We start from the raw sequence: 23,429 nt of genomic DNA on the forward strand, positions 1-23,429 counted from the left end.
GTTGAGATTCTTAAAAAAAAGGTTAAGTTTGAATAAGTTTTTTCTAATGGCCCTTTTTTCATTTATCATAAACCTACATCTCAGGTAAGTATATAAGAAAAATAACAAAATTTCACAAACACTTAGGTTACGTATATATTCTACTGGGTCTCTTGTCGCAATGAGGAAATCGGATGGGTTGCCGCTGTAGGAATTAATTGGACAGTCCTCTTGGACCAGGTACTTTGTAATAGTTTTTCTTTCAGAGTCGCAGTCATAATTTGGGGAAGGTATTTTTCCCCACCTGAAAAGTGAGTCGGAGCACGTGCTGAAATGCGCCTTTATTCTATTAAGTGTTGTCTAGATTCGTCTTGGTTGATAAAAACTCCCTGGTTTGCTCCCAGTCATCTTTCCACCGTTCAATCATGTTGAAGTTGGCTTCGATGCAGTTTTGAGAGAGGATTTTCGTGATTCGGGGGTTATGGTTCTGCCTGTTATTCCAACGTGGGAGCTGAGCACAGGATCGGCGTTAATTTTTCCATACTCCCTGACCAAAGCAAGTTCTCGGCGAATTTGTCGGGGAGCTAGTATGTGGTTCAGTGTGCTTGAGTTGGTCTTTAGCACATTTGTTGTTAAACAAGTATACAAAATATCCAAAAACCGATATTTTACTGTTTTAAACTTTTCTCTTGCAATTCCAGTATCCAGAACTAAACCCGATGATAATGCGTCGTTTCCAAGAGCCAGGCGACGTAGAAAAGGCCTTCGAGCTGGTCCACAAGAGCAAGGGCCTGGAACAGACCCAATTCCTGGCAAAACAGCATTGCCAGGAAGCGATGAGGATAGCGAGCATGCTTAAAGAAAGCCCTTTCCAGAAGGGACTCGGAGTTACGGCGGATTACGTGCTCAACAGGATGAAATAGCAGTCTTTTAAATTCTAATATTTTACTTATCCAAAATGTATATACTTAGTGGGCGAGTGTGATTTTTATGGCGTGTAATTGTTGTGGAGACTGGTTTCTTAGAAATTTTCTTCCGCTATTTTGGTAATGTACGAGTTTTTAATAATTTACTTTAAATCTAGATCTACCTGAAACTATTTATTTTTTTTTAATAAGGTCTTTGCAACATGTGAATACTTGATATAAATATAACGCAAGAAGTGTGTTTCAGTTTTATTATTTATAAAGATATAAAGAATTGTAATTTAGGGATTAGAGAGGGTTTTATCTAATGGAAGTTTTGGTGATTCTAGATTTTTAATACACAGGGAGACTGTTTTAGGTAATAATTGTCCAAGATGTTATTTTGCTGAAAAGTTTAAAAAAATTTTAAAAATCTTCCTTTGTACCTCAGAAACGAAACAAGTTTCATCGACCTCAGTACGTTAAGTCAATAAAATGGATACCCTGTGGTTCCCTAAAGAAGTTTTCTTTATAGGAAACTTCTTTAACTGCGAGACTTGCCATTTTAGAAAAATATAAAAGTTCTCACGTTTTTTAAGGTTTTTACTTATTAAAGCAAATTTTTGCATTATGAACACAGGCTTAAATAAAATTTCTCTGAGCAAAGACCCGAAAGTTAAAGGTGGTCAGTTAATTTATGTAAAGCCAAGGAAATCCAAAAAATACCAAGAAAATAAAAGCAAACGAATGAAATTGATGTTTTTTTTTGTACTTACTTGGAATTCTTTGATGTGACTTGGGTTTATTGTACAAATTTTTTAATTTTTATTTACAAGTTCACAAATATGCAAAAAAACATCAACGCAAGAGAACTCAGAACTTCCTGCTTTCTATTGCGTGGCTTTCTATTTTCTTCGATTAGGACCTCCAAAATCTACGATAAATTTAAAGAAACTCATGGAAAACCAAGAAATATCAAGGAAATTTAATAAACTGATGTTTTTTAGACTTTTATTTATGACTTGTGAAAATATACCGACAGCTTAAAAAAACCCAAAGATCTTACTTTCTATTGCCTTTTCTCTGCTTTACTTAGCCAAACCCTATTATCAGAGTTAATATTAGGATATGGAAAACCAAAAAATAAAAAAAATGAAACAATTTGTGACTTGAGTTTTCTAAGGTGAACTGTAATGTTCAAATCTTCAGTCTTCAGAAAATCCAAGAAAACTTTAAGTTAATTGCTTTCTATTGCTATATCTTCTATTAGGGACGCCGTTTACGTTCAATCCAGTGGAACTAATGAAAAGCCAAGGAAAACCAGCAAATGCCAAGAAAATTAACGGAAATTGGTTGTGTAAAATCGGTGTTCCTTAGGCTTTTTTTATTTTGACTAGGGCTAAGGTGAAATTTATAGATCAGACCAAGAAATCCAAGAAAATCAAAGAACTTGACTTGGTTGCCTTTTCTCTGCTTTTTGTCCCTTAAACTTCCACTCTTTACGATCAGTATAAAGATTTACTCGTGGAAATCTAGTAAATACCAATTGATGTTTTTTTTTCATCGAAAAGTGGAAAAATTCGGATTTAAAATCAAAAATCCTTAGGAAACCCAAAAAAACTTAAAGTTCTTTGTTTTATTACAGCCTTACTATCAGTATAAGGAATATCTTATGAAGAGTAAATAAGAAGAACTATTTTTTTGCAATTTCTTAGTTTTGCTTTTGTGGCTTTAATTTACTTATGAGAGGAAAAACAACATTTAAAAAAAAACACACGCATACCGTAGAAAATTAAGAGTTTTAGCATTCTAAGGCATTCAGTTGCGCTTTTTCTAGTTTTCTATTGTTTTTTGCCTTCTACTTGGTCAGATCCATTTCTTTCAATTCAGCAGTATTTTGTCACTTTTGGCTGCCAATTTTTTGCATTTCTTCTTATAAATCCGCTCAATCAGTTTTTTTTTCATATCAATTAAATTGTATCGAACGGATAACTAAAAAGTCTTGACCGAGCATTCAACGGTGTTTTGTCCTTGAAATCCTTCTAATACAATTAACAAATGGGTTGGATGTTATTAGTTCTGATAACTGAGCGATTTCATCTGCTGTTGGTGAAAAACAGTTGTTCTATTTTAGAGATATTATAATAAAAATCGGCAAAAATGTATCAAAAAATCTGGAATTACCACTGCACTTCTTGTAGTCAACTCCTCTCCTTTGGCCTCCAGACCCATTAAAGAATTGTGTAATTTGATTGAGTGAATGCAAGTGTGTGATTAAATACGTAAGACGGTTTTATTGATTGTCTTAGAGGAGTTTGAAAATCGTTTTTTTTCTGTTTTTAAGACATCTTAAAAACCAAATGTTAGCTGTAATAAATACAGTGTGGTTATATTGTAATAAACAACCATACAAAATTAATTTTTAAAATATATATGAGAAAGTCAATGCACGATTACTGTACTGCCAAATAAAGCTGGATTTAGGTAGATATTAACAAGAAATAAGAGATTCGTATAGATTATTTTATGTAAACCAAGTAAAAAGGTATAGGTATAGGGGCCAGGTAAAAAGTATATTATAAAGGCTTGAATTTTTAGTACATTGCTGGTATATTAACGAACTTTAAAGAATTTTTAAATTTAAAACTTCTTAAAGGTCCTATCAAATATTTCAAGAAGTTTTTCAAGTTAACACAGATTTTTTCTGAGATATCTTGTCCTGGTACTATAATATGGTTAAAGCTCTTATTTCCAATTTTTTTCTATTTAAACTCACTTTAAGGCCGAATATTCATAATTAAAAAAAGTCTCTCTTTACTAAAAATATTCTTCTACACTGTGTAAAATTCCATTGCTCATAAATAAATCGTTATATTAAGGTTAGGGTAGCCAATTTTTTATATTAATTAAATTTTCTATAATATATTGCCAGCAATTTTATCATATTATATTTACAATGTAAATCACATGTTATATTTAAATTTAACGTACTAACAAAAATATCCCAGTCATTTGGTTTAGTTTATATATTATTATTTAGTATAGTACTACACCTAAAAAAATTATATAAAAATCAGTAATGCAACTGTTCTGTACATATATCTGATGTATGTACCCTATGTACAATTTTTTTTTAAATATATTATATTGTGTAAATAAAGATTGAGTCAAAATAAATGCAACAAAGCTTTGAGCTTGGGTGTCCAAAGTAAAAAAAATATAGTCAATATATAGGACACGCACGTATAGGAAGCTGTATATACGCTGTAGTTATTTAATTCCTAGTTATTAAACGTTGTATTTGTTATTTTTTAATGTTTAATATATTATTGTATCTAAAAACTGTATATTTTGTTCTGACCAATAAAGTTACATAAAAAGTTTATTTTATATTATACTTGTTCATGAGGTGGTATAATTTTTATAATAAGTAATTTGTATGATTTTTCTGATGTGACTTGGGCTGCTTACTGCAATATGCAAGAAAAACTAGGTTTTGTATATGTATGTTGTTTAATATCTCCTGTACTCCACTATTTAATGGAATTTAGACATGGACACACTTTTCACGCCAAGGGCTCCTTTAAGGCGATTTATGTACACACAACACTAGATCGATCGGAAAGGTAAGGATTGTTACATAACGTAAAGATATAGGAGAATTCAACTCTCAATTAAAGCTTTCCTTCCGCCATTTGTACAAAAATAACTAATAAATGGTTAATTCTATTATCTTCCTTCGATATATTTATTAAATTATATAAATTCGTTGGTAGCAGGTTCAATTTTGCCAGTTCTTAAAAAGTGGATGCCCGCTGGTTCGACTGACATCCCAAGAGTAAACGATTTAGATCGTACACAGTAGTTGTATTATTGCATATTAAGGTTGGTATTTCTAACTGATAGCTCCAAGGTAAGTTGCTTATTGGTCTTCCTATAAACATTTCACTTATTGGCTTTATATTTACCAAATTGTTGTCTCGTCTCCATTTTTATCTATTGGTTTCCTTAAGGCAAGAAAGGATGTCATAGAATTGTAACCCATGAAACTTCCTTGAATTCCGGAATGTCCTTTAACCCAGCGAAATGATGTCATTTTTATTAGAGTTGAAACTTTTTGTAATATTTTAAAAATAATTGGATTTGTTTATATTTTTGATTCTGTTGTTTAAGGCCCTTGAACAGGACATTGAGTCTGTAAATATAAAATATTGTCTGGATATTGGATGCAGAGTTATATAGTCTAGGGCATCAATAATAGTATAAACCTCGCCAGTAAAAATTAAGCTGCGTTGATTTATTCTAAAGGATCTTTTGACGTTATGGTCATGTACGTATCATGCACGCTCCTTGGTACTGGTACAGCATTTTACATCTTGCCGCACTAAATTTGGGAACAATATAACAATTTCTTGATGGATGACAGACCTCAGAAGAAAATCTGGAAGCTAACTTGTTGAAGAAACGGTTGGACTAGATCAATAGTGACACCGAAAGTATTAAGAGGCTACAAAGGCTTTTTCCAACCAAATTTACAAAACAGGAAAATTCCCACCCAAATGGCTTACATCTCTTTTTATCCCACTACTAAAAAAGAACAACACAATAAGATGTGAAGATTGATCAGCATAATTAGTCACACTCTAAGGTGTGAAGTGCTTCCGAAGGTTATTCACTTCACAAAATACAAAAGAAATCTTGGATATTCGCAATTAAAATTTAGAAGAGGTCTCAGTATAGTTTTCGTACTGAAGATGTGTTTAGCAGAGTATTTGAGATGGAATTTCAAAATATGATTTTTACAGGCACTTAGAGACCCTGGATGCCTGGAACCTGGAATTATGACTCTGACCTTATCGTTTTTTAACTTAAGCAGCGCTGTTATTTTAAGAATCTTACCAAAAATCAATATTCAAGTAATCATCATCATCAATAATCATTACCGTTATTAATAATGCCTTCCATGAATAATGCTGGAGATTTTTGAAGAGAAATTTTTAACACTTCATGAGACAGTCAAGGTACATACATAAAATTTACTTAAAGCAAAAACAAGTATCCGTTTTTACCTTGGCTTCTCTTGATTCGAGATTAATGAGAGGTTATGATTAATGAGATCCTTAGTATTTTCAACTGTCTCCTATATCTTCAATTTAAATAATTCAGCACAGTTTTATGCCTGGTATTAGAGATACAGCTTTGGGAATCAGATAGATTAATTTTAATCAGAGATTTTATTATATCAGTGTTTTGTAACCTTCTTCAGTTGAGGCATTTTCTCGCCATACACTCTATGTCCAAGAGGCTAAAATTTCCCTATGCACAGTCAGTCTAATTATATATCTGTTATAATCAGAGAACAGATGTAGTGATGGGTTTGACAGATTACGAAAAAACATTTAATAGAGAAAATTTAAAAAGACATACGCTGTATTGAAAATTTGTACTAGAATCAATCAGCTGCAGTCAGATTTAATAACGAAGTTACAAAGGCAGAAAAAATTGTTATAAATCATCTAAGATAACATCTTCCAAGATACTGCCGATGGACAACGTATAAGCATTAAAGTAAATGGCACATAGATCAACAATATGTAGATGACACAGTCCTGATAGCAGATAATATGAATGACGTCCAAAGGCTCCCAGACATATTTGAAATGCACAATCGACTTGTGGGAATTAACATCAACATACAAAATACTCTCATACCAGAGTGGAGACATAGAACGAAAAAGTTTTATTATCTGGGTGCTTGGTTAGGTGAAGACTGAACTTTAGACGTAGAAATCAAATGCCAGATAGAAAAAGGGAGTAGCTCATTCATAATATATTACAGAAGCTTGAATAAGACTCATTCATGAGATTTAAAAACGTCGTTACAATCTCTTACTTTTCTTTCAATCTCGGAAGAAGATTCACAAAATGTTAACATTAAACGTTACATGTATAAAATAAGCAGAATCTTGAAAATCCCATAGACAGCAAGAAAAACCGAGCAGGAAGTTTTGAGGAAGAGAAAAACTCCATTGATTAAAAATAATTGACTTGGTGGAGATAATTATACGTAAATAAAACATTTCGCAAATATTCATTTACAACGTGAATGTTCTTATATAATTCTAAGATCTTTAAATATTCAACATTACGTAGGAATATTTGAGCAAGAAGCAACTTCAAGAAATATCTGGAAAATATGATGTGTGTAACCTAGTTTGGTTTCTACGATATATGTTTCTTAAATATTATCATAGGTTTTTTTTTTTAGCAACATCTACAAGGAATGTTCCTATAATTATGGTCATATTTAGATGAAAATCCTAAAAATATTCAGGATATTAATTTAATTTCTCTTTTAGACCTTAGGTAGGTACCGGAAACTAAGAATATCCACTAATTTAAACCCTAAATCTGATACTCTTGGTTTTCCATAAGATAATTATGTAAAATTCTGTGGGATTTACAAATTAATAAACATTCAGAAATATTTACAATATAATATTACAAATAAACTTAAAAATATTTCATGATATGGAATATGGATATAAGCGTCCATTAACTTACTACTAAAAGTTGATAGAATAAAATCTAAAGTCTTACGTATTTTTTTTTTATGTAATTATGTATTTTTATTTTTACGCCTTTGAGTTGAAGCATTAGAACCTCCCTTGGAATTTAGATGCAGCATGATGCACTCAAAGTTCCTTATGAAACACAAAAATCTAATTACAGATTTTTTATGCAAAATTTTTCGTCAATATTGTCCCTTATGACAATATTGGCGAATTAAACAATCTTCAACTTTTTCAATAAAGTCTATGAAGATTTTTACCCAATGTTAGAGTTAATTACCCCTTTTGATTTCTCACAATCATCACTTTCTTGACTATTTAAGCTCCATACAAAGCACAATGGGTATATACCCTTTATTTACTGACTCTCCGGTATTTAATAATTAACTTGCTTAAATTAGAATTAAGAAATCACTCTTATAGCGCATACATATATAAAAATTTTAAAGATAATGAAGCAGACATTTATATTCCTCCCTTAGAAATTAAACATCAATAAACATTGCAGCATATTCACATCTAAAACTATTTCTATTGGGGAAGCACGTTTTTTTGTTTAAAATACAAATCCACTAATTTCGTCATTTCGTCAGAATTTATGTCTGTACTTCAAGCAATTGGAAATAGATACAAATAGTCAAATAAGTAAATCGGATAATATGGGAAAATAAGAAATTGATTAGTCATTTAACTTATCAGAATAAAAATTTAACATTTATATAGGCTAAGGCATAGAAAGGGTTAAGTGATACCGAGATCGTAGGTACGTTAGCCAAAAATGGAGTAAGCCAAGGAAAATCCTTATCAGACTCTCCTTGTGTTAGTGATATTGCTATAACATTAAAAAACGCTATCACAAGGAGAGAAAAAAAATAGGGGCATATTTCCAAGCATATAAAATGAATATCTTATAAATCACAATATGTCATAACTAATTAGTCAATAATATACAAAAACTATAATATTCTTTGACATAAATGGAATACCCTTTCTAGACCAATAATATTTTCAAATCGTTTGTGCATTTTGCCTTTTTTGTTAAAAATATTGCGGATTATTTTAAGACTATTCTCCTAAATGAAAAGATCATTATAATCAAGAACTATTACTAACAATGATTATACAGATTTCCCTTCATTAACAAACTCGGTTTCATTCATATTCAACTCGTAAAAGATCATGAAATAAATTAAAATATACAAACTTTATGTAAATTTTCGGAGATTTTATTTTCATTTGCTCATACATCACCCAAGAAGAAAGTTCCAAATGGGTGTGGTCCAAACTACGCTTATCTCATTGTGTACTTTAATATGCGCAAGTGTTTCTAATGAATGCCAAATTAAATTATTATAATATTTGACACATATGAATACTTTCGCTTTTAATTTAGGTCTTACTGTAGGTGTAAAAAAGAAAACCCAAAAAAAACTTTAAAATCTACTATATTTTCGAAATTTTACATTACTTCAGTACCTGCAATAGTTTCTAAACTCTAATCATCTAAAGTTTGTTAATATTAACTTTGTTAAAAACACCATAATGTAACATTAAAAAGATGGTACGATATGCGTCAAAAAAGTTCCTAAAACCAATAGACGTTTCTATGTATACTAAATACGTCACAGTTATAAGAAAATTATTAATATAATAAAATTTGGCAACTTATGCGACTCCAATGGGCACCATTTGGGGGTACAAGAGCCGATCGATGGCGGCTTTTTTAATGGCGGACCGTGGAGCACCATTTCCAGGTTTTCCCCAGAACGACGTCCATGTGGAATAATGACGACGTGAGTTTTCTTCTTCTTGCACTCTTTGTTCCTATTTTTTTTTTAAATTGAATTTATATCATTTATTTGCTTTTTAACGTTTTTATTTACCTGTATCTGTTGCTGCTTCGACATCATTTGTTGCGTCAATTCTTTGAGGTAAGATGAACCTTTTCTGTTCCAAATACACGTTTTTCTGGAGAAAAAATTAAAAGTAATTTTAAAAATGGAACATTTACTAGTTTAATAGTTTTGAGTAATATGGTGAAACAACTCAATAACACGAAAATTAAAAAAAAAGTTTTTCTATTTTGCTGGTGAAAAATGGAGGAGTGCTTTAAAAAAAAGCATTTTTGTACCTTTCGACCACATCTTTGCTCTTAAAAATTATCAAGGCAAGAACTCAATTAAACTGAAAATCAAAAAACTTTAATTCTTTGGCAGTGGTCAGAAACTATAGATACATATATTTTTAAAACAAAAATTATTTCTCAAATCTTCATTCAGCTTGGAGTAAATTTGATTGAATGCTTTTTTTCATACGATGCAAGGTTTTCGAATAAAAAAGACTTCATTAATGAATTCTATCCATTGAAAGCGTACACCAAAGTAATGGCTGAATATTCTTAAAGCCATCTGAGTTGTGAAAAATTCCTGGATATCTTGGAATCTTCAGCTCCTTTCAAAGGTTTAAATCATCTGTAAGAAAAAGAAAATTAAAGGTTAAGTATACTTAGGATCAAGATATAACAAATCTTACATAAGATTTATGGTGGATCACTGTAACTTCACTGAAAGTGTCCAGAGGTCAAAGGAGTTAAGAAGAAGCAAATGAAGTATCTCTGATTCATAAATTGAGTGTCCTTAAGCAAACTGTAAAGTGTAAATAGATTCTGAAATTCTAACTGGACCTGGTATTCGTCACTATGAATGAGATCCTAAGAGACAAACTAGGAAAATCAGAGATCGCTCTCAAAAAACGACTGGTTAATAACTCGATTCCATTCCTTAAGACTCACCAAGAGTTATCAGAAGCCAAAGAACTTGGAAATGTCAATAAGTCAGCTTGGATCCACGCCTGTAGACTAGGTGTAACGGTGTTATCACCAACTTATCTCATCGTTCTCTTAATGAGATAATGAATTTTCTTGCAGAATATCCAAGGAAACTTCTCTAAGGAAAATCTAGGAAACTCAGAGTTCACTCTCAAAAAACGACTAATTAATGAATGAATTCTGTCAATTAGAGGTACTGACAGGAATCAGAAGTTCACATAACGATGCTGATGTATATATTTCTAGAGCTTCACACAGATGTATTCAAAAATATTCTTCAAAAATATTCAATTTAAAATCCCGTACGAATACCACTGATCGATTCAATTTTTGTCTTACTTTAAAGTCGTGTATCAAATTTTATAAAAATGTAGCAAAAAAGTTATAATTATAAGATCTCTTCGTTTTAAATATTGACACCCTATATTTCGAAAACAAAGCGTTACTCGATATATGTTTATAAAAAATTAAGGCTTATTCTGAACACTGTGACATTCTGTATATAACTCCTCGAGTTTTCTGTTTCAAAAATTTTTTTAGTTTCTTGTTTGCAGGTGTGAAAACGTTAAAGTTGATTGAGGATGCAGAAAATATTTGAAAATATATTCGATAAATTTCTTGAAAATTCAGATAATTTTAGGTAAAGTGGCAGCCATCAATATAGAATAAAGATTGTTGGATAAGGGTCACAAAAAACTTCTTAATTTATATGTGACGTTTCGACCGTTATAAAGTCATCCTCAGGATACTAATCTTATTGAGATTGCCCACATCTGAACAGTGGCAGCTGGCAGTCTATTTTTATATTTTAGTGTTAGTCGTTTACGAGGAAATAATCGAATTTTCACCAATTTCATAATATATACGAATGGACAATTTCTTTCATGGATAAGAGAATATAGCCTATTAAGTTAAAACAAAAAGATAATGCTTTGCTGTTTTGAAGGAGTTAAAGACATAATATCGTTCTGTTTCTAACTTGTGACTTAGATTTGTTATTTTACGTAAATTGATTCCTGTACGCAAAAACCCGTATTGGCCAGACGTGTATAGTAAATACCGGTCAATTCGATTTAGCCATTTTCTGTAGTTTGTATGTGAGCATGACTTTGTAAACGGCCGAACGAAAAATTAAAAAAAAAGCTTTAGTTTTATTGGATCCAAAAATCTCTATTGAAAAACCTTTTTCTCTTATTAAATTTACTTTTGATCGATTTATTTCATTTTCTTATTTTTTTAAAATAACTCAAAAACACTTAAAAACATTTTTAGGATAAAGTTTAAAGAAAAAGTCCAGGGATTGATTTAAAAAAAAAATCTATTGATTTTTTGATTGAAAAGACTCAGAGCCGTTAATTATTCGATGATTTTTTTTAAAATTTGTTTGATTTTCATTTACAAGCCACTCTTTAATTAATTTAAAAAAGATAATTTTTTGAATATTTAGTTGCGTATGTGTTCAAAGAAAATTATTTTAAAGTACCAAACAAAATTTTGAAAAACCATTGGAAAATTCGAAGAATTTTCAAAATGCTAATTTTCGTTTCTAAATAACTCTAAAACATTCGTGTTTAGCAGAAATGTTGAAAATAAGTCCATAGGTAACATATAAAAATAATTTTTTTTTTGGTAAACTTTTTGGGAAAACTAAAAATTTATTAATTCTTCGCAGTTTCTGATTTATTTTCCTTTTTGTATAAAATACAAGTCAGTTCTAAACCTATCTCGTTGAAAGAGAATTCTTGAATTGTGGGTTTGAAAAAAAAATGTGGGTTTTTGTTTCTATTAAATTTTTTTTGAAAAACGCTCATAAATCCGTTTTTTCCACTGTTTCTTTGGAAAAACTTCAGCAAAAACTTAAAAACTCCTTAGCCGTAAATTGATTTTTCTTTTTAATTAATAAAAGTATAACCACCCTCAAATTGACAAGCCGTTTATCTGGGGAATTCTTTATCCAGTTTTTGCAAGTTCAATACTAGCTGTGGATGTTTAAAACCTAATGTATTAATAAGTGAATGCGTCCATTGTGAATAAAAATTTTAAAATTAATTTGACTAGAAACATTAAACCAAAATCGTATTGTAAGCAAATTTTTTTATCTTATTAGGCAAATTTCATTTTAATATCTAAAAGTTAAGACGCACAGTAAAAATAGAAAAAAAAATATAAAAAGAGAAAAATTTCACGCCTGATGAAAGGACTTTGGTAGAATAGATCATATTGATGATAATCATTTTGGAGAATAGATATGGTAATTATTGTGTCCCTTCTATTAATATATACAATAATCAAAAAAGGCGCATTGAGCAGATGATGCAATTTGGGAAATTAAAATATTTGATTTTTTTTTATTAAGAGTTGTATTTGAGCCATTTGGCCCAGAATTATATTGAATAAAAAGAGAATAACCGTCCTAAATCTTTAAAAAAACTTTTATATTTCGAAATCTCAAAGAATTAGTTAACGAATTGGGAATTTGCCCAAGAAATTAACTATTTCTTGTGGTTTACAATAAAAATTACATAAAAATGTGACACTTTCGGAATAATTAACTCTTAATCAATCAACAAAGGAACTATTGACTAGACCAAGAATTGTATAAATTTAAATAATAAACTTTTCTTAAATTAAACATAATATAAATAAGTTTTTTTTTAATATTTTACCCTGCTTCTTTCTCCTTAGTGACGTCAGTGCTACACAGCGGCGCACGTGTCGGAGTACGTCGATCCTTTGCCAACAAATCCACCAACTCCAGACCGTTTTCCTTATTATCAGAAAGCGGCGCGAGTTTCTGATTTTTACCAGGAATCCTTTTGGTATTTGACGGATTCACGATCGGTTCCAGCTTTACCATCCTGTTTGGCGGGATCACTTTGCATTTCTTGAAATTATCATAAGTCCTAAAATATTTTCTTTCTATAACTCAGAAGAAAAACTCGTTCATTTATTTATTACCTTTTGTCTAAGTATCTTTGTATGCGAGCCTCCTCTTCCATTTTTCTCAAAGTATACTCATTAGACCAACCCTGAAAAGAACAATTGAGCATTTACTCATAAATGTTATTACTAAAATGTTTTCTATAGAAAAAAAGTGTCGAAAAGTAAGCTACAAACGTGTAGCTTACCATGGATGTCAAAAAACCCGATCCCATGGCATTCTGGTATCTCCACGGTCTGCCACCTGGTCCTTTTCTACCCCACGGAGGCGATTTTAAAAACTTTTTATTAAAAGAATAAAAATTACTATCGGTCAAAGAAAAGCAAAATTTTGATCGGTGCGTTCTATCCCAAGGGTGATCGTGTTAGATGATTGTGATATGAAAATTCATCTTAATTATACAAAAATGATCAAAATACTTGTGTTATTAAAAATATTTTATTGCGTAAATAGTTTAGTTTTTTTATATACTTACCTGTTTCTTTTCAAATTCCTGTTCTTCTTGTTTCTCTTTTAGTTGTTTCTGCTTTTTTTCTTCCACCATTTTATCTAAAATGTAAATAGACGTTGCTGTTTAATTGCATTTTCAAAATATATAGGATTAGAATTAAATACATATATAAAAAATTAAGGGTTTTGATTAATTTTCAATACAGGAAAAATATAGGATAATTGAATTTACTCGGAATATAAATTCAACATTTTTCTATTGAAAAATAGTTTTTTTTTTCTAAATATACTTGAAGACACATTTATAGAATGAAAAATGAAAATTAATCTGACTTATATATTTTTTTATTTCAGCTAAATCAGCTACAATTTTTATCCATTAAATTTTGAAATATGCCCTTAAATATTCCAAGAACATTTGAGAATTAGAGTTCTTCTTCGAATATGCCTAGAGTCTTCTAGATAATAAAAATCCAGAGCCGTATTTATAACATTAAAGTTGAAGCTGGTTTCTGAAAGACGAAACATCAGATTTTAAGTTTTAAAATATTATGTTAAGGATGTCATAAAAGTAACGGATGCCTCCTATAACTTCCGAGAATCGAATCTAGGTCATTTCAAAGTCAACCTTTGTTTTTAAATGGAAACTCCTATTTTTATTGCGGAATCAGAAATAGTGGAAAATTTGACATTGAGAGATGTATTTATTCTTTGGGTCGAAGTAACTCTTCAAGGTCATTTCAAGGTCAAGTGGTTTTTTTCAAATTGATTGCTTCTATTTATTTAAAAAAAAAAATGAAATTTCTGGGTAGGTTTTTTAAATAATACATTAATTGGACCATTTTTTATTGATAAAAATTTAACTGCTGGTAGGTATGAAATACTTTAAAAGATGAGGCAGAAATTAAATAGATGAAAACTTTGCGGATAAAGTAAAGCCCCTCTAAAAAACTACGAATATACGAATAAGTAATTGCGGACAGCCGGTGGGACAAGCGAAAAATTTCGTTAACGATTGATCTTGAAATGACCTTGAGGGGTCATTAAGAACACAAAGTCAAATACACATCTGAATGCAAGATGGTTGCCCCTTCAAGGTTCTGGAATAAAAAATGTAAACTTTTGTTAGAAAAAAACCGTTTGGCCTTAAAATGACCTTGAAATGTTACTTCGACCCCGAGGGTAAATTTTTTCGCTCTTTCTGATTTCGAAATTAAAAATTTACTTTAAAATGACCTTGAAATATGACCTTGGGGTCAAGCACAAGATCACCACCGATGTTCTAAGTCTAAACTAAACAGTTTTTTTCTGAACCTGGGCCATCCTGTATTCTTAAGACACATTTTTTGTTTATCATCTGCTTTTGACAAAACAAAATCTGTAGCAGATGCTGCACTACCAAAGCATATTAAAATCATTTGATTCAAATATGACAAGCAACTACAGGAACTTAAACTCCTGCAAGACGTCAGATTCTTCTCACATCCTTAATGCAATTTTTAGAAACGATAAGGAAATGCGATACATGCCATGAATTTTTGGTAATTTTTTTTTTTGCACACCATATATACTATAATAATTTTATTGTAAATATTGATAATGCAAACATTTCATATACTATGTGCTGATCGAATTTTATCCTAAATTCTTCTTTGATAAAATCTCAGACTAACATACCACCTGGGTAGTTTCAAATGGAAAAAAAAACCGAAAGTGATCCTCTGTATTTTTAATTAGACACAAAACGATCCCTATTGTACGTCCATCATTTACAAATTCAATAAAGTAGCACATACTATTACAGAAAAAAAAACAAATTAACCGTACGTCAAACTGATCTGAAAATAATAGATGTTTGTCATACGTTTTAGCGGTGGATCTTTATTTGTTTCACAGGACTTTCTCTTCGGCAAAGAAGATGCGGTTTTCATGATTTTATCGACCTTATCTTCACATGCGCGGCATTTTTTGGAACTGTCACGTCGCATGTTACGTAAAAAAAATTCCATTATACTCGTATTATACTCATGTTAATTAAGAAGAGATGAATTATTGTACGTCGGTTTTTATCTTTTAAAGAAAATGCCATCAAAAAGCAGAAACTAAGCACACACAGATACCATCAAGGAAGGTGACAATGAGAAAAAATAGATAAAGCAAATGGAAAGAGATAGACTAAACAGGGGTTCTCCAAGGTTCTGTCCTGGAGCCGTTATCGTTTCTTCTTTATGTTAATGGCCTTCCTCTGCTCCCCATAAAGGACATGGTTACTATGTTGGCAGATGATAGCACCATCATTTGGCATGGAAAACACATTGATCAACTGAAAATGTTTTTGGTTGCTGACTTGCTTATGATTATGAATAGTGCAATGCTTTGTTTTAATACGTCGAAAACAAATCTGTTAAGTTTGAAATTTTCTATGAATTCTGTCACTATCAAAACCCGATTTCAACTCGACAGTGTTAGGATTTTGACAGTGATAGGACAAAGTTTTTAGGATTGATTTGCGGATTGAAATTCTTGGAGCATATAATTAAAGTTTATAGTAGTTTGAGTCATCAGGTACTATGCCCTTAGAATAATTTCTAAAAACTTAGACTTGGCAAAAGATGCCCTTGTGAACTCACTTCTTCGCCATGGGATTTGTTTCTGAGGATCATGTGCCCATTATCTCTTCAATACAGTATTTGTTATGCCAAAAAAATCAATTAGAGTCCTTTGTAGAGTGAGGTGACGTAAATCTTGTCGGCATTTTTTGTGCAAAATAGAGTCTTGACCCATTATGGTACTTAACTATGGTATCCAAAAAACACAAGCAGAAATATATAGGACGCTGTTTTTTGGGACTCATCTTACCCTTTGGTTATCTATCCCAAATTCAGAGCAAGTCAAAAGTTGTTTTATTTACATTGGTAAGAAAATGTTCAATCACCTTCCTCTTCGAATAAGAAAACTTGACTCTTATATTAGATTTAAAAAGCACTTAAAAAGATTATTAGTTATTAAGGAATATTATACTCTAGATGAGTTTTTTAATGATGTTCTGTCCTGATTACGAAATATGTATGTGTGATTAGGAAAACATATTGTAACTATATTTTGCTTTCCGATATCTACTAGTTCTATGTTTTACTGACTTAGATTAAATAAGGCTTTATCAATAACTCTGTTTAGGGCAATAAAGATACTTTTTGAATTTAAATTAGAATAAAGGAAGATAAAATGAAGTTAAAACCAGAGACTTCTTAATTCCTACCAGCGCAGAGAACTTCCAAGCTTTTTCAAAAGAAAAACATGAAAAGTTTATTTTTTAATCCAAAAATTAACCTACCTAATTCCTTCTTATACTCCATTTGTTCCTGCTTATTAGTCTTATACCTGAAGCCGTTGTCTACTGCTCTTCGTAGATCTTTGCTGCCCAGTTGGAATCTTAGGGCAGGATCTTCTTTTGTTCTGGTAACTTTCTGACCATCTCTTACTATGGGAGCTCCACAGCCTGGACGGCCGAGGTCCAACGTACCTGTAAACCTTTTGGCCTAAAAAAATTTTTAATTAAAATTCTAGTTGTAGTTTATATAATCGTTTTCCATTTTTAAGAGATGATTGAAACATGAAATGAACAAGGGTTTGGAAATAAGCTGGAACAATTATAAAAAAATGACTATAAAACTGTAGAAATATTCATTATGAATCTTACGTTTTGATAGTCTTTATTGGGATACAACTCTTCGAGTCTCAGATTACGCAGTCCTCTGGGTTTTATATCGTTGGCTTTGCCCCAGGGCCAATAACGTTCCAGCATCTCTTTCATCTCCAAAAAAAAATTGAAAATTTTTGAACCAGTAATAAAAACTATTTATACCTCCTGCTGCTCTTGAAGTTTCCTCCTTCTAGCTTCTTCTTTTTGCCTTTTTAGCAGCTCCATCCCTTCTCTCGCCACCCTTTCATCTAAATATTTCTTTTCTAACGCCCTGCTAGTCTGCACCCCTTCACTTACAAGCATTTTCAACAAGAATAAATCTGAAACAAACAAAGAAAACCGAAAATCCTCCCACTGGAGCCATGTTTATCTCATTAGCCTCTTACCTCTACGGTTGCTCCAAGTGTTTCTATTCAATAAAGTACACAATCGAAGGGGTGAAATTGACAAATACGAATTAAAACCGCCACTAAAAGCTGCTAAACTATAAGCGACTCGGTGCTAGTGTATAAATAACAGGGTAAATATTATGGGGAAATGGCACGGATCTTTGGCCGGGGTATAATAATTCTGGATCGGCGAATCTCTGCAGTGACAGGCACCGACTCGCGAAAATTCCGTGCATGGAAAATCTTTAAAATCAAGGGACAGTTGGGTTTAGAGGCTGGAACGGAAAAACGAGGCATATCATATTTTACTATAGGGAACAGAGTTTACCAGAAAAAAACTATCTTATAAAATTATTAGTTTTCTTAAATAGACAAGGAACATAAGGGATAAATCTGAAATAAGATTTAACCTAAAAAAGGGTGAAAGGAAAAATCAAGTATCCTCTGGAAGAATTTGAGAACTAGGTTTCTGGAACTGAGTGCTTTAAAACATGGAATTAATATTGATATTAACATCTCATCATTAGGTCTGATTTAGAAAATTTTAGTCCAGAACTTGGTGCTTATGATTATTGAAAATTAGTATCGGAAGATCAACTTTTCCTCCACTAATGACAGAATTCAACTTTCTTATAAATTTTTTTCTTAAAAGCCCTTAAACCAAAGTCGACGTTTCAATACACATCGTGTTATGTTTAGAGGAACATTATTAATCGAAATGATAATAAATATTAATATAGCGTCTTTCCCGTTCGTTAGGTGTGAATTAAAACAATCGAAAATAGTCTAACTAATTTATTTACACACTTCACTACGAAAACACGATCACTCACACTCAAGACCACTAGAGATATTTATTTTTACTGTATTTCTTTACAAATATTTAATTTTCGCGCCAATACTCCGAACTTTACTTCACTGAAATGACAACTGACAACTATCGGCGATGCAACTCCTGATATACTCGGCAAAACGCTGTTCCGAAAGATTCCCGCTAATCTTCGAGACGTCGTGCGATGTACCACTTGTGCCATTCCAGAATGACGCCTTTTCCTCAGTGTTTACAATATCATTTCAATAATATTAATAATGGCTTTATTGCTAAAAAATTATTGAAATATGCCATATTACAACAGGCAAAGCTGAAGCTTAACTTCTTATCTTAACCCAAACTAAGCTTGACAACTTATTTAATAACTAAAAATTGAATTTTGAATCCAAAAATAATTTTAATTCATCTGTATATGAATTTGATACATCTTTATAAATTTCAATTTTAAACATTAAGTTTGCAAGTCCTTTTAAGTTATGTGCAACCTTGCTCTAGTAGCAATAGACCTGGTATGTACCATATGAAAGATCGTCAAATTCAATATTTCATAGTTTTGTATACATTGAATGCGTATATCATCTTGTTTTAGGAGACAAGAACTATACATAATAGTTTTTAGTTTGATATCCAATAAATGATGCTGATATATAAGAATTTAAGATTAGTGAATGCTTTTTTTATGCAATTCCTTATGTATGTGATCAGTAACTGACCATATATCTCCAATCCTAGGCTTCTAGCAATATTCGAGAATCTTTTCTGTACCTAGAAGAATTGCGTTCGAATAAGAGAACCTGACATTTCTTTGGATTTAGCTCATGCAAGCAATGGGCTTTTAGACGCAATAATTAAAAATTTGACATCCCCGGTAATCTTATTGTTAACTTCTAAGATTTTCTTAGATAAAAACGAAAGATAAATTTGTTAATCATTAGCATAAAGATGAATACATCAGTATTTAAGGAAAGTACATAGGTACAAGAATCGACCCTTGTTGAACCGCATTAAGAATATCATCAATTCTTCTTAATGGTATCAATTTGGAAAAAAAAAATTGTTTAATATGTAATATAGTGTCATCTCTGCTTTTCTCTTCTTTACGCCTTCTTTTCTTTCGATCTCTCCTACTGTTCTCTCTCTTCCTCTTTATTTTGTAAATATATTCTTATATATATAATTATAAAAAAATAAACAAATAAATAAACAGTTTACTTCGTGGCTTCAACAGCCCCTATGTAATTGTTAGGATGCTGAAAATTAGGCCATTTAATCCCACACAATTATATTATTATTATTTCTCTTACAGCAATGTAAATATTGAATTGTTAATTGTATTGGGAATTAATAAACGTTATTATTATTATTATTATATACATTTTACTAGGTTCTTGATTGACTCAATCTGAGTATCAGCACTGAATTTCAAATAATGCAGAATTACTAAAAGTAACTCACGATTAAGCCTATCAAACGCTTTGGAGTAATCCAACAAGACGAGCACAGTAAGCCTGCCACGATTATTAGTCTCCAGAATATCGTCCATGACTTTAAGGAGGACAGTAGTACAGCTCTTCAGATTTGAGACTTTATGGATGGCAATATATTGTGTGCTTCAGATATTGTCTACTTCTAACCACGTATTTCAAAGTTTTAAACCCTTTCTAGGATCCTTAACTTAATTCAAACGTCCTTGAGTTCGTTAAGATTTGATACCTGTGGAATCGGGAGTAGAAATCAACTTTTCTATAGATCAGGAAACCTATGTGTTTCAATACAGGTAGAACAGCAATACCTGAGCAATTTATTTCCAATACCATCAGTTCCAATGGCTCCAGAATTTATGGAAATTAATGCTTTTCAAATTCAAGTTTAGGGTTATTACCGCGAGTTTGAAAAGTGATATGAAATGGAATAAATAAATGATCATTGCCAAAGTTCTGCTGGTTAAAATTGCGAATGTTTCGGTACTTTAAGTAAAACGATTTTGTTTACGAAGTGGTTGAAGGCAGGATCGACACCATAGTCTACTATATCGTCAACGTTTAAATATAAAATGGGATCTATTAGGGTAGCATTTGTTCCACGATGTCTAGTCCGTTCATTTATGACTTGTTCAAGGCTGCAAGATTGCAAAACTGAAAGAAATCTTTAAGTATACAAAGAGTCTGAAACATTTATAATAAAGTCCGTAAAACAAACAAGATTATCAGATGTGGACTTCGTGTTGTAAAAGAGGACATATGTAAAGAGAAAAGGACAGACACTCTGGAACAATACCACTCAGAACTTTAAATGCAAGGCAAACATCAAAGAACTACCTTTTGCTAGATAAGGAGTTAATACTCAAATAGGACAGGGTCTTGGAGCAGATAAGACTCATGACCATTTTCATAAGAGCCTATCTGGCAACCCTGATAAACTTAAGCTGATCATTTTAAGCCTTTCAATATGTATCAGTAAATGAGGTGACCAAATTATATTGGAAAATTTAAGAAAAGATATCGCTAGGTGAATAGAAAGTGTCTTCATTCCTGACACACTATTAAAGTCTTTGCAAGATCTTTTGATAAATCTAAGCAGCTAATTAGCTCTATTTATATAATGGTGGTAGAAAGTGAGACTTGGGTCCAAAAGACACCCAAATCCTTGAATTGGTCAAGCTGGTTTGAGGGGATACTACATATTGGCAAAAAGGGAGAGCTTCAAACGAATAAACTTTTAAAAGCCACATTTTTCAATAATTTACGACATTCCATTCAGCTTACACCAGGAGAACACTTTTATTACTTACACTGTTTATATATCCGTGGAAAAATCTTCAGCATCATCTTTATTATCAGCGAATAGTAAGAACTCAGATTCAATAGAGCCAAGGCGATTGGTAATGGGGCCGAATAACAATGGTCCTAGGTGGGAGTTCTGAGGAATGGATCGGAGAAAAAAAGCAGCATTCTGAATCCGTTGTTCTTTAGTTGTCAGATAAGATTTAATCCAAAGTAAAAGGGATCTTAAGGATCAAACTAAAAGGCTGATCCTAAGATTTGAAATATGAGAGATAAGAAAATGATGTTTGACCTTATGGAAGGCTTTACTCAAGTCTGTGTATAGTCAGATATAGTTGCTAAAAATAAACAATTTTATATCCATTGAACGACCTCCATCTATGTTGTTAATCTCCAATTATTTCCTGAAATATGTCAGATAAGACCATTTGTACCCAGTGCTTGAACAGCTTAGCAATTGCAGAGAGAAATATTAATGTGATGATACTAAAAGGACATACATCAGATAATTTCCAGTCAACTGGAAAATTTTTAGAAGTTAGGCACAGATTGAAAATATGAAATGATTCGTGTAGAGTAAATACAGGTCTTAAATCTAAATATAGTACATACTTATACAGTTCTGCTCAACTCGAGTCTTGAGTGACCATGGTATTGTTCATTATTTGTGTACCTATCTGAAAGTTTACTTCCAGATATAATGGTCTCTATTTGCTATCTATTTACTTCATTTATATATCTTCCACTTACATTACTTTCTTTATAGATCTATTTACTAGACACACGATATTACAAACGTAAACATTTAGGCCAACGTTACCCAAATCATGTTTATCTCATAATAGAGGATACTGACGTTTGAGGTGCTGGATTAGCAAAATAAATTCAAGCCTGAAGATGATTTCATTTATGTCGAAACGTGGACTTTAAATTAATTTCTTTCGAAAAAAAAGTAATTTAAATGAAATAATTTTATTGCCTCTTCGTTTGTTGAATATTTATGATGAAAAAAGGGTTAAATGTGGATTTAAAGTCCCTATTACATTTTAGTGCTTATTACATTTTAGCTCTGCCTCAATTACGTTTAAACCATCTTCAAATATAATCTTCCAATTAGGACTGAGAAGTCCTATGATATTTAAATGGTTAGAAACTAAGTTAGAATAATTAATTTCCAGAAGCAGGATACCATCGAGAATACCTATATTAGGTGAAAAAAGTGGAATAAATCTAACCTGTAAAAAAGCAAATACCGGAGTGGATTCTTTTTTGGTAAATAGACGACCAGAGAATAATCATTTATTATCCCAGAAGAAAGTAGTGGAAAGCCTTTAACTTGTTCATCCTTTTAATAACTGACTAGGTCATCCAGGCCTTTAAATGTGATATAGAGATCAATCTATCTGATGAAAAATAATGTCCCGTCTGTCGGTAATTCGTGATTCCTTCACATTGCCTGACTGGAAAAAATAATATCTGTTATTACCTACGGTATTAGGGAGAGATATCTTTTACAGATTATTCGGGTTTTATTTGTTGTACCTAAAGCTTTCATTATTTATTTTATTTTTATACTGGTTGGGTAAAAAACGTCACAGTTTTATTTTATAACGATAGATTGCACAAATTGAATGACTTTTTATGGAAACAGTAGATCTCAACTTTAAAAAAAGTCCTCCAACCAGTTGTTAAAAAAAAAAATTAATTTTTAATTAAATATTTTGCATTTTTTTAATTTAATTTATACTTACCTTAAGTAATACTTAAGAAAATACTAAATTACCTGAGTATTTACTGAATAATATTTATTTTGAAAACTGGATTTAAAGTAGATTTTTTTACACTCTTTTTGAGTTCTTAATGCATTTTAATTAAAAGACAAAAGAGCTGCAATTATTTACAATTCGTGGATCTTAGATAGATATTATATATGTCGAAAAATGATTTAAAATTTTCCGAATTTTTTATTCTTCAACTTCACTAGTTGTCTGGATAATCTTGAAATATTATTTTTCTTATACAATTGTGCACATTATTGAACCCACTGC

The 23,429-nt window shown here is 31.3% G+C and overlaps 2 protein-coding genes across 4 annotated transcripts in view; one reads left to right on the plus strand and one right to left on the minus strand.

The window, feature by feature from the left end:
- The window catches only part of LOC126734003 (all trans-polyprenyl-diphosphate synthase PDSS1), a 77,701-nt gene extending 73,475 nt beyond the window's left edge, over window positions 1–4,226 (plus strand). For 2 of the 3 annotated variants that reach the window (XR_007659920.1, XR_007659921.1), the window contains exons 9-10: window positions 681–2,074; window positions 2,122–4,226. Coding sequence is in view for 1 of the 3 variants with exons in the window: in XM_050437512.1 (XP_050293469.1) it covers window positions 681–902 (222 nt within the window). In the remaining 2 variants the exon portion in view is untranslated. Of the gene's footprint in view, window positions 1–680 lie in introns of all 3 variants that reach the window. The other variant, XM_050437512.1, reaches the window with a different exon arrangement.
- Window positions 4,227–8,895: 4,669 nt separating this feature from the next.
- Window positions 8,896–17,992, minus strand: LOC126734027 (uncharacterized). Its single transcript, XM_050437537.1, has 9 exons — window positions 17,765–17,992; window positions 17,540–17,696; window positions 17,375–17,488; window positions 17,009–17,213; window positions 13,700–13,773; window positions 13,242–13,312; window positions 12,950–13,186; window positions 9,340–9,424; window positions 8,896–9,280 (listed from the first exon to the last, which is right to left on the minus strand). Exons 2-9 carry the CDS (start codon window positions 17,678–17,680, stop codon window positions 9,122–9,124), a joined length of 1,086 nt encoding a protein of 361 aa, XP_050293494.1. The 5' UTR covers window positions 17,681–17,696; window positions 17,765–17,992; the 3' UTR covers window positions 8,896–9,121.
- Window positions 17,993–23,429: the final 5,437 nt, after the last annotated feature.

The sequence above is a fragment of the Anthonomus grandis genome, chromosome 3 (genome assembly GCF_022605725.1).
Source record: "Anthonomus grandis grandis chromosome 3, icAntGran1.3, whole genome shotgun sequence".
Lineage (NCBI taxonomy): Eukaryota > Metazoa > Arthropoda > Insecta > Coleoptera > Curculionidae > Anthonomus > Anthonomus grandis.